The 9,200-nt window shown below is 58.8% G+C and overlaps 2 protein-coding genes across 2 annotated transcripts; both read right to left on the bottom strand.

Annotated features, from left to right (window-relative positions):
• Nucleotides 1-827: 827 nt before the first annotated feature.
• On the bottom strand, nt 828-1,009 carry COX14 (cytochrome c oxidase assembly factor COX14; the record flags this gene model as incomplete). The annotated part of the gene is made up of 1 exon (XM_079329296.1): nt 828-1,009. The coding sequence occupies exon 1, from the start codon at nt 984-986 to the stop codon at nt 828-830; it is 159 nt and encodes a 52-aa protein (XP_079185422.1). The 5' UTR covers nt 987-1,009.
• Nucleotides 1,010-4,218: 3,209 nt separating this feature from the next.
• Nucleotides 4,219-8,755, bottom strand: GPD1 (glycerol-3-phosphate dehydrogenase 1). The gene is made up of 8 exons (XM_079329185.1): nt 8,611-8,755; nt 8,340-8,517; nt 7,846-7,986; nt 7,319-7,457; nt 6,312-6,424; nt 5,938-6,171; nt 5,435-5,541; nt 4,219-5,218 (listed from the first exon to the last, which is right to left on the bottom strand). Exons 1-8 carry the CDS (start codon nt 8,649-8,651, stop codon nt 5,122-5,124), a joined length of 1,050 nt encoding a protein of 349 aa, XP_079185311.1. The 5' UTR covers nt 8,652-8,755; the 3' UTR covers nt 4,219-5,121.
• Between the last annotated feature and the right edge of the window lie 445 nt (nt 8,756-9,200).

Below are 9,200 nucleotides of genomic sequence, written 5' to 3'. Positions count from 1 at the left end.
AACAGAGTGGGATCAGCTGCTGGGGCTGGAACAGAGTGGGATCAGCTCCTGGGGCTGGAACAGAGTGGGATCAGCTCCTGGGGCTGGTTCAGTGTGGGATCAGTTCCTCAGGCTGGTCCAGAGAGGGATCAGCTCCTGGGGCTGCTCCAGAGTGGGATCAGCTCCTGTGGCCAGGCTCAGTTCCTGAGGCTAGTCCAGCATGGGCTCAGCTCTCAGAGCCAGTTCCAGCTCCCAGGGCCAGTCCTAGGATAGGCTCAGCTCCCAGGACCAGTTCCATCTCCCAGGACCACTTCCAGCTTCCAGGACCAGTTCTAGGATGGGCTCAGCTCCCAGGACCGATCCCAGGAGGGGCTCAGCTCCCAGTCCCAGTCCCAGGAGGGGCTCAGCTCCCAGTCCCAGTCCCAGGATGGGCTCAGCTCCCAGGACCGATCCCAGGATGGGCTCAGCAACCAGGACTGGTCCCAGGAGGGGCTCAGCTCCCAGGACTGGTCCCAGGAGGGGCTCAGCTCCCAGTCCCAGTCCCAGGATGGGCTCAGCTCCCAGGACTGGTCCCAGGAGGGGCTCAGCAACCAGGACCGGTCCCAGGAGGGGCTCAGCAACCAGGACTGGTCCCAGGAGGGGCTCAGCTCCCAGGACCGGTCCCAGGAGGGGCTCAGCTCCCAGTCCCAGTCAGGGCTCAGCTCCCAGCCCCAGTCCCAGTCAGGGCTCAGCTCCCAGTCCCAGGAGGGGCTCAGCTCCCAGTCCCAGTCCCAGTCAGGGCTCAGCCCCCAGCCCAGCCCAGCCCAGCAGGCTCAGCCCCCAGCCCAGCCCAGCCCAGCCCAGCAGGCTCAGCTGTCGGGGCCGGGCGTGCTCTGGCGCTGGCGGCGCTGCTGCAGCATCCTCTGCACACGGACACTGCACAGGTACCCCGCGTACACCGTCAGCAGCATCATGGAGCCCGAAAACGCCTTGTAGCCAAAATCTGCCAGCTGCTTTCTGGACACCATGGCTGCACCTGCGAGACACACACACAGTTCCAGCACGGTCAGGGTGGAAGGGACCTCTGGGGCTCACCCCGTGTCCAGGCAGAGTCACCCAGGTGGGCTTGGGGTGTCTCCAGGAAATGAGACTCCCATGACTGTTCCAGTGCTCTGCCCCCCTCCATGGAAAATTCTTCCTCATATTGAGGTGAAATTTCTTGTGGTTTAGTTAATGACTCTTACTCCTCGTCCTGTTGGTGGGCATCACCACAAAGAGTCTGGCATCATCCTCTGATCCCTTGCAGATATTTATATGTATTAACAAGACTCCCTCTCAGTCTTCTCTCCAGACTAACCAGGCCCAGCTCCCACAGTCTCTCCTCAGAGAGATGCTCCAGATCCCCCAACATCTTTGTGGCCTGCACTGGCCCATCTCCAGCAGCTCCTTGACTGTCCTGTCGGGAGGAGCCCAAAACTGGACAGATCACTCTGGGCCAAAGGGCAGGATCCCCTCCCTGACCTGCTGATGCATCCCAGGATCCCACTGGTACCTGGGGCTGTTCCTCTGCAGGATCCTGCACGTGCTCTTGTTGAGCCTCACTAGGTTATTCTAATAAATGATTCTGTTTCTCTTTGCCCAATTCTCCAGCTGATGGAGGCCTTGCTGAGCTGCAGCACAGCCCTGGGGTGGATCAGCCAGTGCCCCACGTTTTGTACCATCACCAGACCTGCTCAGGGTACAGCGGATCCTTTCATCCAGGTCAGTGATGAACACGGTGAATGAGACTGGGCCCAGCAGCGAACCCTGGGGAACTCACTGACCACCTCTGGATTCACTGCCACATCCTATTCCGTCCCATCCGTTATTATCCCATCCCATCCATTATTATCCCGTTCTGTCCCGTGCCGCTCTCACCGCTCCGGTGCCGCTCCGCCGCCCTCCGGGCCCGCCTCACGTGGCGCTGTCACGTGGGCCCGCTCCGTCACGTGCGCTGCCGTCACGTGACGGCGGCGGGCGCGGGAAGGGCGCGCGGTGCCCGCAGCGCCCCCTGGCGGCGCCCCGGCCGCAATATCCCCTCAGGAGCCGCAATGTCCCCCTCAGGAACCGCAGTGTCCCCCTCAGGAGCCGCAATGTCCCCCTCAGGAACCACTCCCGCCGCCGTGTCCCCCTCAGGAACCGCAATGTCCCCCTCAGGAACCGCAATGTCCCCCTCAGGAATCACTCCCGCCGCAGTGTCCCCCTCAAGAACCGCAGTGTCCCCCTCAGGAACCACTCCCGCCGCAATGTCCCCCTCAGGAGCCGCTCCCGCCGCCATGGCCGCCGCCTCGGCCCCGTCCGGCCTCCCTGCACACAGCCCTGCCTGAGGTGCGGTGCCGGTGAAACGGGGAGCTCGGACCCCGCCAGGGCCAGTCCTTGGCCGTACATGGATGGAGCTGAGGCTCTCCGGGCTCTGCTGCTCAGAGGTTCGGTGCCATCGCCATGGTCACAGTGGCTTCACCAGGGCTCTGGTGCCATCCTGAGGGTCCCAGTACTTTATTGAGGATCCCAGTGCCCTCCCAATGTCCCTGTTGTCTGCCCAGTGTCCCAGTGTGCCCCCAGCCCAGAGCCTCCTTCCGCACAGGCCATGTTCCCCCAAATCCCCTCCTGTCCCCCTCCCAGAGCTGCTTTCCAGCATTTGAACTCTGCTGGCCCAGCCCTGCTCTATCCAGAGCTCCCTCCAGCTCCAAAGCTGCCAGGCTCACTCTTTGTCCCCTCCTCATCCTTCCTTCCCCCAGCAGCAGCTCCCAGGGCTGCAGCACTGGGATGTGCTGAGCCTGCAGAACATAATTCCAAATGGCAAAGGGAAGACTTTTTATAGCTCAGGAAATCCAGCTCCAGTGTGATGTGTTTAAAAGCGAGAGATCAGTGTGCTGATCTTCCCACATGAGACCTGGGAGTCTCAGCAAGAGGGATTTGGGCACTTCCAGGGTCAAATAAACATGGACAAGAGGGATGCACAAAGCATTTCCATCACAGAGGAGCTCCCAGCTAAACACAAATCCCTGCTGGATTCTGCTGCAGCTCCAAGCAGGTGCTGACAGGAGTTTGTGTGAGGGAGCAGAGGGAATTCAAACACTTGGATTCCTGAAGCCCTTGAAGACAAAGAGAGCTACAAGTCGTGCCAGCCCTGCAGGAACACGCTGGACTTCCTTTATCCTCCCTCCAAGCTCAATAAAGCTCCTCAGCAGAGGAAACCGTGTTGGCTCCCCCCACACGACAGTCCTGCCGAATTTAAAGGTCGTGGAGTGCCTGCTGAGAAAACGTGGCTAATAAAAGGCACAGAAACAAGTGCAGTGCCAGCAGATTAAATTCCCCTTGCAAGACACCGAGCAGAGGGTTCAGAGCCCTGGAAAGGTCACTCAGTACGAGGCGTCTTTAAAGACACACAGGGACAAGGCGAGGCTGGGAAAAGCAGCTGGGAAGAGATGAAGAAAATCCCACGGCGTGTCCTGGGAAGCAAACATCCCAAACATCAAAGGAGGGGAGGGTTGGGGTGTGGGGGGCACACTGGGCTCCTGCAGGCCCCAGGTGAGGATTCTGGACCTGGCTCAGTGTTGCAATCCCAACCCACCAGAGTCCTGCAGCCAAATTTTAATCCTGGAACCGTTGCTGAGACAAAGCAAGTGGGACACTGTGTGACGTTGTGGCTACACAGGGACCTGCAGGGACATTCTTGTTGTTTCTGGGACAGCACAGGAGGATGCAGAGCCAGGAGGGAACGGGCAGTGCCCTGTTCTGAGCACTTCCAGCAGGCACCAACCCAGCCACAGCAACAAAGGGAGATCTCCTGTCTCCTCTCCATGTTTATTGTTATTTTCAAGGTACACTGCTAGTCAGAGACCCCTTGGCTCTGGAGCTGAATGGGGGAGAACAGGGAGCCCTGCAGCATTCCAGCCTTCCAGCCCAGGTAGGATCAGTGACCGCTGGACACGCTGGCCTGAGCAAACACCACCAGCTTTAGAGGAGCAGAGGGACACGTGGCACCCAGCCAGACAAGGGGCACCTTTCAAAGACCTCTGTCCTGTCCTGGGGTGTTGGGGACATCTCCATGTAGCTGTTGTGGATCATATGCCCATCCCTGCCCTGTGCCAGTGGGCAGCTTGCAGCATCCCCACATGAGGGAAAGTGTGAACTCTCCTTCCTCAGCTCCTGCACAGCCACACATGGAAGCACAGACTGGTCTAAAGCACGGGCTGAAGCAAGCCAGGGGAAGGCAGAGGCTGGGGAGCATTTAATTAACAGCAGCATGACTCAGGAGCCTTGTGGTGACCCACCTGCCTGCTGTGCAGGCACAAGGCAGGGGTCACACCAGCTGCTCACACAGACTTGGGGGCTGTTGGTCCCTGCAGTGCCAAGCCCCAGAGGACAAACTGAGACAGGGAGAGAAGCCAGCTGGCATGGAATTAGCACAGGCAAACCTGTGACAACAGGGGAGCTTCCCAGGGCTGGAGCCACGTCTGATAGAGAGAGCAAAAACTCTAAATAAACAAGCTCCAGAGTGTCCCTGGGTCAGCAGGAGCAGCTGTGGGAAGCAGCACATGGCTGGGTGGCAAGGAATGCCATTGTCTGTGCTGGTGCTGCTTAGAAAGATCCTCAGTGCCTTGGGAAGTCCTGAGAGCTCTACTCACCAGGTGGAGCCTGGCAGGGGACTGGGCCCTCTCCACCAGACAGGGAATGCAAAAGCAGCAGCAGGTAGGGGAGAGCTGGTGTCACCCAGAGTGGCCCCATGGGGCTAAAAGGGAAGACTTGGGACACTCTTTTCCCTCCCAGGCAGTGCCCAGCCCTTATCTATCATGATGGCCTGGCAGAGTCCTTGGCAGAGCTGAATCCACTGTGAGGAAGTGGAAGGAGGAAGATGCTCAGTCCTGCTCAGGGCAGACCTTAGACAGCAGCAACAATTAAAGGAGCCCTTCAAAGAGAGAAAGAGGTCAGCAGGTACCTCTGTGCCAGGCTCAGTGTCCAGGGCAGGGGCTGGGGAAGGGAACCTCTGCTCTTGCAGCAGTCTGCAGAGACTCCCAGGAGACCTGGACTCCTCCCAAGGCTGTGGCAGCAGATCAGGTTGGTGTGGGCAGGAGCTCTCAGCACATCTCAGCAGGGCCTGTGCTCTGCAGGCAGAGCCCCTTACATGTGCTCAGGGTGGTTCTGCAGACACGTGATGAAGTCAGTGACAGGTTTTCCCTCGTAGCAGATGCGATACACAGCAGTGAAGAGGGGGAACCTGTGGGCAGCCAGAGAAAGTCACCAGGGATGGCAGAGCCAGAGCACCTCGACTTGTGGCATGGCAGGAGCAGGTGGGCCATGGCACTGTGCCCCATCCAACAGGCCACTCCTGCCCAGCTGCTGTCATGTGCAGTGCACAAAAGGGGCCTTTCCCCTCCTGCTGCTCCTGAAAAGGTCCCAGCCCCACCCCAAGGAAGCAGATTCCAGCACTCACTTCTCCACTGCATTCTTGCTCTTGAGGATTCGATGCAGCTCAGCAGATGTCTGGGGACCCTGCAGCTTCTGCCCATTCAGCATCTCCTTCTCCAGCAGCTCGATGGACTGAAAGAACCCAGCAGTGAGGAGCTGGACCTGCAGCACGTTCCTGCCCTGCAGCTGGGCTGCAGCACTAGCCAAGCACAGACAGATCCACAGTGCAGGCTGGGATCCCCTCCCTGCCTGCTCACCAGGTCGATGCAATCATAGAATCATGGAATATCCTGAGCTGAAAGGCACCCACAAGATCACCCAAACTCCTGGCTCATACAGACACCCCAACAATCCCACCCCGAGCCTGAGAACATTGTCCAAACACCCCTTTGAGCTCTGGCATCCTTGGGGAGCCTCAGTGCCTGACCAACCTTTGGGTGAAGAACCTTTTCCTGATATCCAACCTAAACCTCCCCTGACACAGCTTCATCCACAGTCTCAGTGTCAGCCACTCCCAGCTCTGCTCACCTTCCCAGTCTTGGCAAAAGCCTCGGCCACCTTGCGGTTGCGGCCCCCGTAGCAGGTGGTGATGAGGTCAGCAACACCACAGCTCTGCAGGAAGGTGGCAGAGGTGACAGGGCCCTTACAGAAGAGTTTGGAAAAGCCAATCATCTCCATCAGGCCCAGGCGGATCACAGCAGCCTTTGTGTTGTCACCGTAGCCGAGCCCATCACAGAAACCAGCTCCAACAGCCACCACGTTCTGGAAAACAAGGGCAGCCTGGAGGGGTCTGCTCCCAACAGAGCTCAGCCTGGGTGATCCCAACTACTGACTGTTCCAGTGCCCACCATCCCTCCTCCCTGCACAGCCCAGGCTCTGCTCACCAGGCCCTGCACACCCACCTTGAGAGCCCCACAGATCTCCACAGTGTCAGCATCCTGCACCACCGTCACTCGGAAGTTGGGTGTCTGCATCAGCTCCTTCAGCATCTGCCCGTGCTTCATGTTCTTGCAGCCTGGGGAGGCAAAGGGATGAGGAGGAAGGTGATGGGAAGACCATGAGGTAAGTTCATGCTCTCCTGAAGGTCATCCAGTGAAAGGAACCTATTACCCAACCATTGGATATTGCAAAACACATTCAGGTCCACACAGAGCCATGCACACATTGCCTGACAGATAAGGAATGTTCAACTTTGGCATTCCCAAAACACAGGGACAATCCCTGCTGCTGTGTCAAGCGAGACAGAAATGACTTTCTGAATGCTCAGTAGGTTAAAGGCATCTTCAAAGTTTGGGGTTGGAGCTTTCTGTCCTGCCTGTCCCTGCAGGGTCCTGTGTGCTCACAGGGGTTGTGGGCTCTGCTCCACCTCCCCAGCCTCCTGCCCAGTGTGTTTGCTGTTGTTTCATAAAACAGACACTTTGAATGTCACAACTTTGGACAAAGCAAACAGATCTGTTTGTTTTGGCTCTGTGCACAGTCCCCAACAGTGTGGAAGATGTTGGAACAGTCACCAGATGAACTTCTAAAGCAGCCCTGGCTGGCAATAACATGAGATCCAGGTGGGCATCCTGTGAATCCCAAGGAAAACAAGGACAGAACTTATTCCTAAAGGGCCTCTTGGTGCCCACCCCTTTAATTTGTGCCAGGCAGCTGCCTGATGCTGGGTCCATGCTGGCAGGAACTTTCAGCTACACAACTCCATTGTTAATGTTGTTAATGGAGCGAGTGATCCCATCACAAACCCTGGGAATGAGCTCAGCCAGCTCCTGTGGAGTCTCCTCTCTTCCCAGGGAACAGGGCCAGTTCACCAGAGACAGCAGGAGTCTGAGCTGCACCAGATCCTGCCCTTTGCCTCTTCCAGCTCATCACAAATTAAAGCTGCTAATGAGGAGGGATGTTGGCTCCTTACCGATGGTGGTTTCACAGAACTTCTCTTCTGCCACTTCATTGGCAATATTGGCCCCCATGAGCACACTCATTTCTATTCCCAGTTTCTCATGGATGATGTCTGAGATCAGCCTCAGCCCATCTGGTCCTTCATCCACACCCTGGGACACAGCCAGACACAGAGATCACAGAATCAATTAGGCTGGAAAAGATCTCTGAAGACATTGAGTCCAACCTTTGGCTGACCACCACCTTGCCAGGTGGGCCATGAGCAGCTGCCCCTCCTGGATACCTGCCCTCCACCCCAATCCTGCCTTTCCTGTGCTTCAGCTGATCCTGATGTGCAGAGCTGTGCCCTGCTCCCCTCAGCACCCGAGATCCTCTTCTCCATCAACACCTCCAAATCCCCACAAACACTCTGCCACCACCTCCCTTCTTGCCCCCAGTGCCTATTTCTGTTCCAAAGTCCCTGGATTCCCTCAGCAGCCATTCCAAACCAGGCTGTTTCCATCCCCCCTGCCTTGGCCCTTGTGCTGCTCCTGCTCACACCTTGATGAGTGACATCCCAACAGCCTCTTTCTTCACGTTGCCCTTGAGCTGGTCACAGACATTGCCAATGAACTGGTGGGGCACCACGAACAGCAGGACATCAGCACCTGCACAGGCTTTGAGCAGGTCTGGCTCTGCCACCTGAACAGAGAGTGATTATTGTTAGGGCCTGGGAAGCTGGAAGGGAAGGAAAGGCCCAAAGTCACAATGCTGAGGTCCCTGCCAGAGCTGGCAGCGCAGAGGGGCTGGAGCAGAGAGGGATGATGCCAGCTCAGAGGCAGCCACATGGCCTCCAGCCCAGCCTGTGGGATGCCAGAGCAGGGGCAAAGGTGGGCTGTGAGAGCAGCCAGGGCTGCAGCTCATCCAAGCACAGATGAAGGTCAGTGGGAGGGCATAACCGAGCCCCACACAGCCCGGTGCATCCTCTGCCTTCACAGCCGGGGCTGCAGCAGCCCCCAGAGCCCCTGGCACAGCTGCTGCCAGCCCACACTCACCACGTTGGGGGGCAGCTTGTGCCCCGGCAGGTATTTGACATTCTCGTGCTCCGTGTTGATGATGTCCGTGAGCCGCCGGCCGCCCACCTCCTCCTGCAGCACCCACATGTTCACCTGGCTCTCGAAGCTGCTCAGCCGAGCCGCGTTGCTGCCGGCGATCTTGGCGATGGCCGAGCCCCTGCGAGGGCACAGGGAAGCCGTGGCACCGGGGGTCCCGGGGGGGACAGGGGACAAGAGGGGACAAGAGGGGACCCGGCCGCCCGGCGCTCACCAGTTGCCAGAGCCCACGATGCAAACCCTCTTGCCGCCCATGGTGCCAGCAGCGGGGCGCTGCGGGCTCGGAACCCGCCGCTGCTATTTGAAGGCTGCCCGGAGCAGGGGCGGCCCCGGCCCCGGCCCCGGCCCGCCCCCGGCCCCGCCTCGCCCGGGGGCACCGGGAGCCGCTCCGGGCACGGCAGGTGCACAGCGCTGCCCCGGAGCAGCTCGGATCCCGCAGAACCAGGAGTCACAGAATGGTGGGACACGCTGAGCTGGAAGGGACCCGCAAGGATTAACGAGTCCAAGCCCTGGTTCTGCACAGACACCCCAATGTTCCCACCCTGTGCCTGACAGCGTTGTCCAAACGCCCCTTGGGCTCTGCCAGGGTTGTGACCATTCCCTGGGGAGCCTGTTGAGTGCCTGAGCACCCTCTGGGGGAAAATGCCTAAAATTTCCTAATATCCATCCCGACCCCCCTGACACAGCTGCAGTCATTCCCCCGGGTCCTGTCCCTGTCCCAGAGAGCAGCAGGGTCAGAGCCACCCCTCGTGAGGAAGCTGCAGACCCCATGAGACCTGTGACTCGTGACTGCTGAGCCTTTCT

Source organism: Erithacus rubecula, assembly GCF_903797595.1.
Source record: "Erithacus rubecula genome assembly, chromosome: 31".
NCBI classification, from domain to species: Eukaryota; Metazoa; Chordata; class Aves; order Passeriformes; family Muscicapidae; genus Erithacus; species Erithacus rubecula.
Note: the sequence above shows the minus strand (reverse complement) of the source record. Positions and strands in the feature narration are given on the sequence as shown.

What these genes read in the sequence shown, in the direction of transcription:
- GPD1 (XM_079329185.1), bottom strand. Translation starts at nt 8,651, where the DNA reads ATGGGCGGCAAGAGGGTTTGCATCGTGGGCTCTGGCAACTG. An exon ending in GTTCTGTGAAACCACCATCG is followed by an intron (nt 6,425 to 7,318) that starts GTAAGGAGCCAA and finishes TTGCCTCCCCAG; the next exon opens with GCTGCAAGAACATGAAGCAC. An exon ending in CTTTTGCCAAGACTGGGAAG is followed by an intron (nt 5,542 to 5,937) that starts GTGAGCAGAGCT and finishes GGGTTCTTTCAG; the next exon opens with TCCATCGAGCTGCTGGAGAA.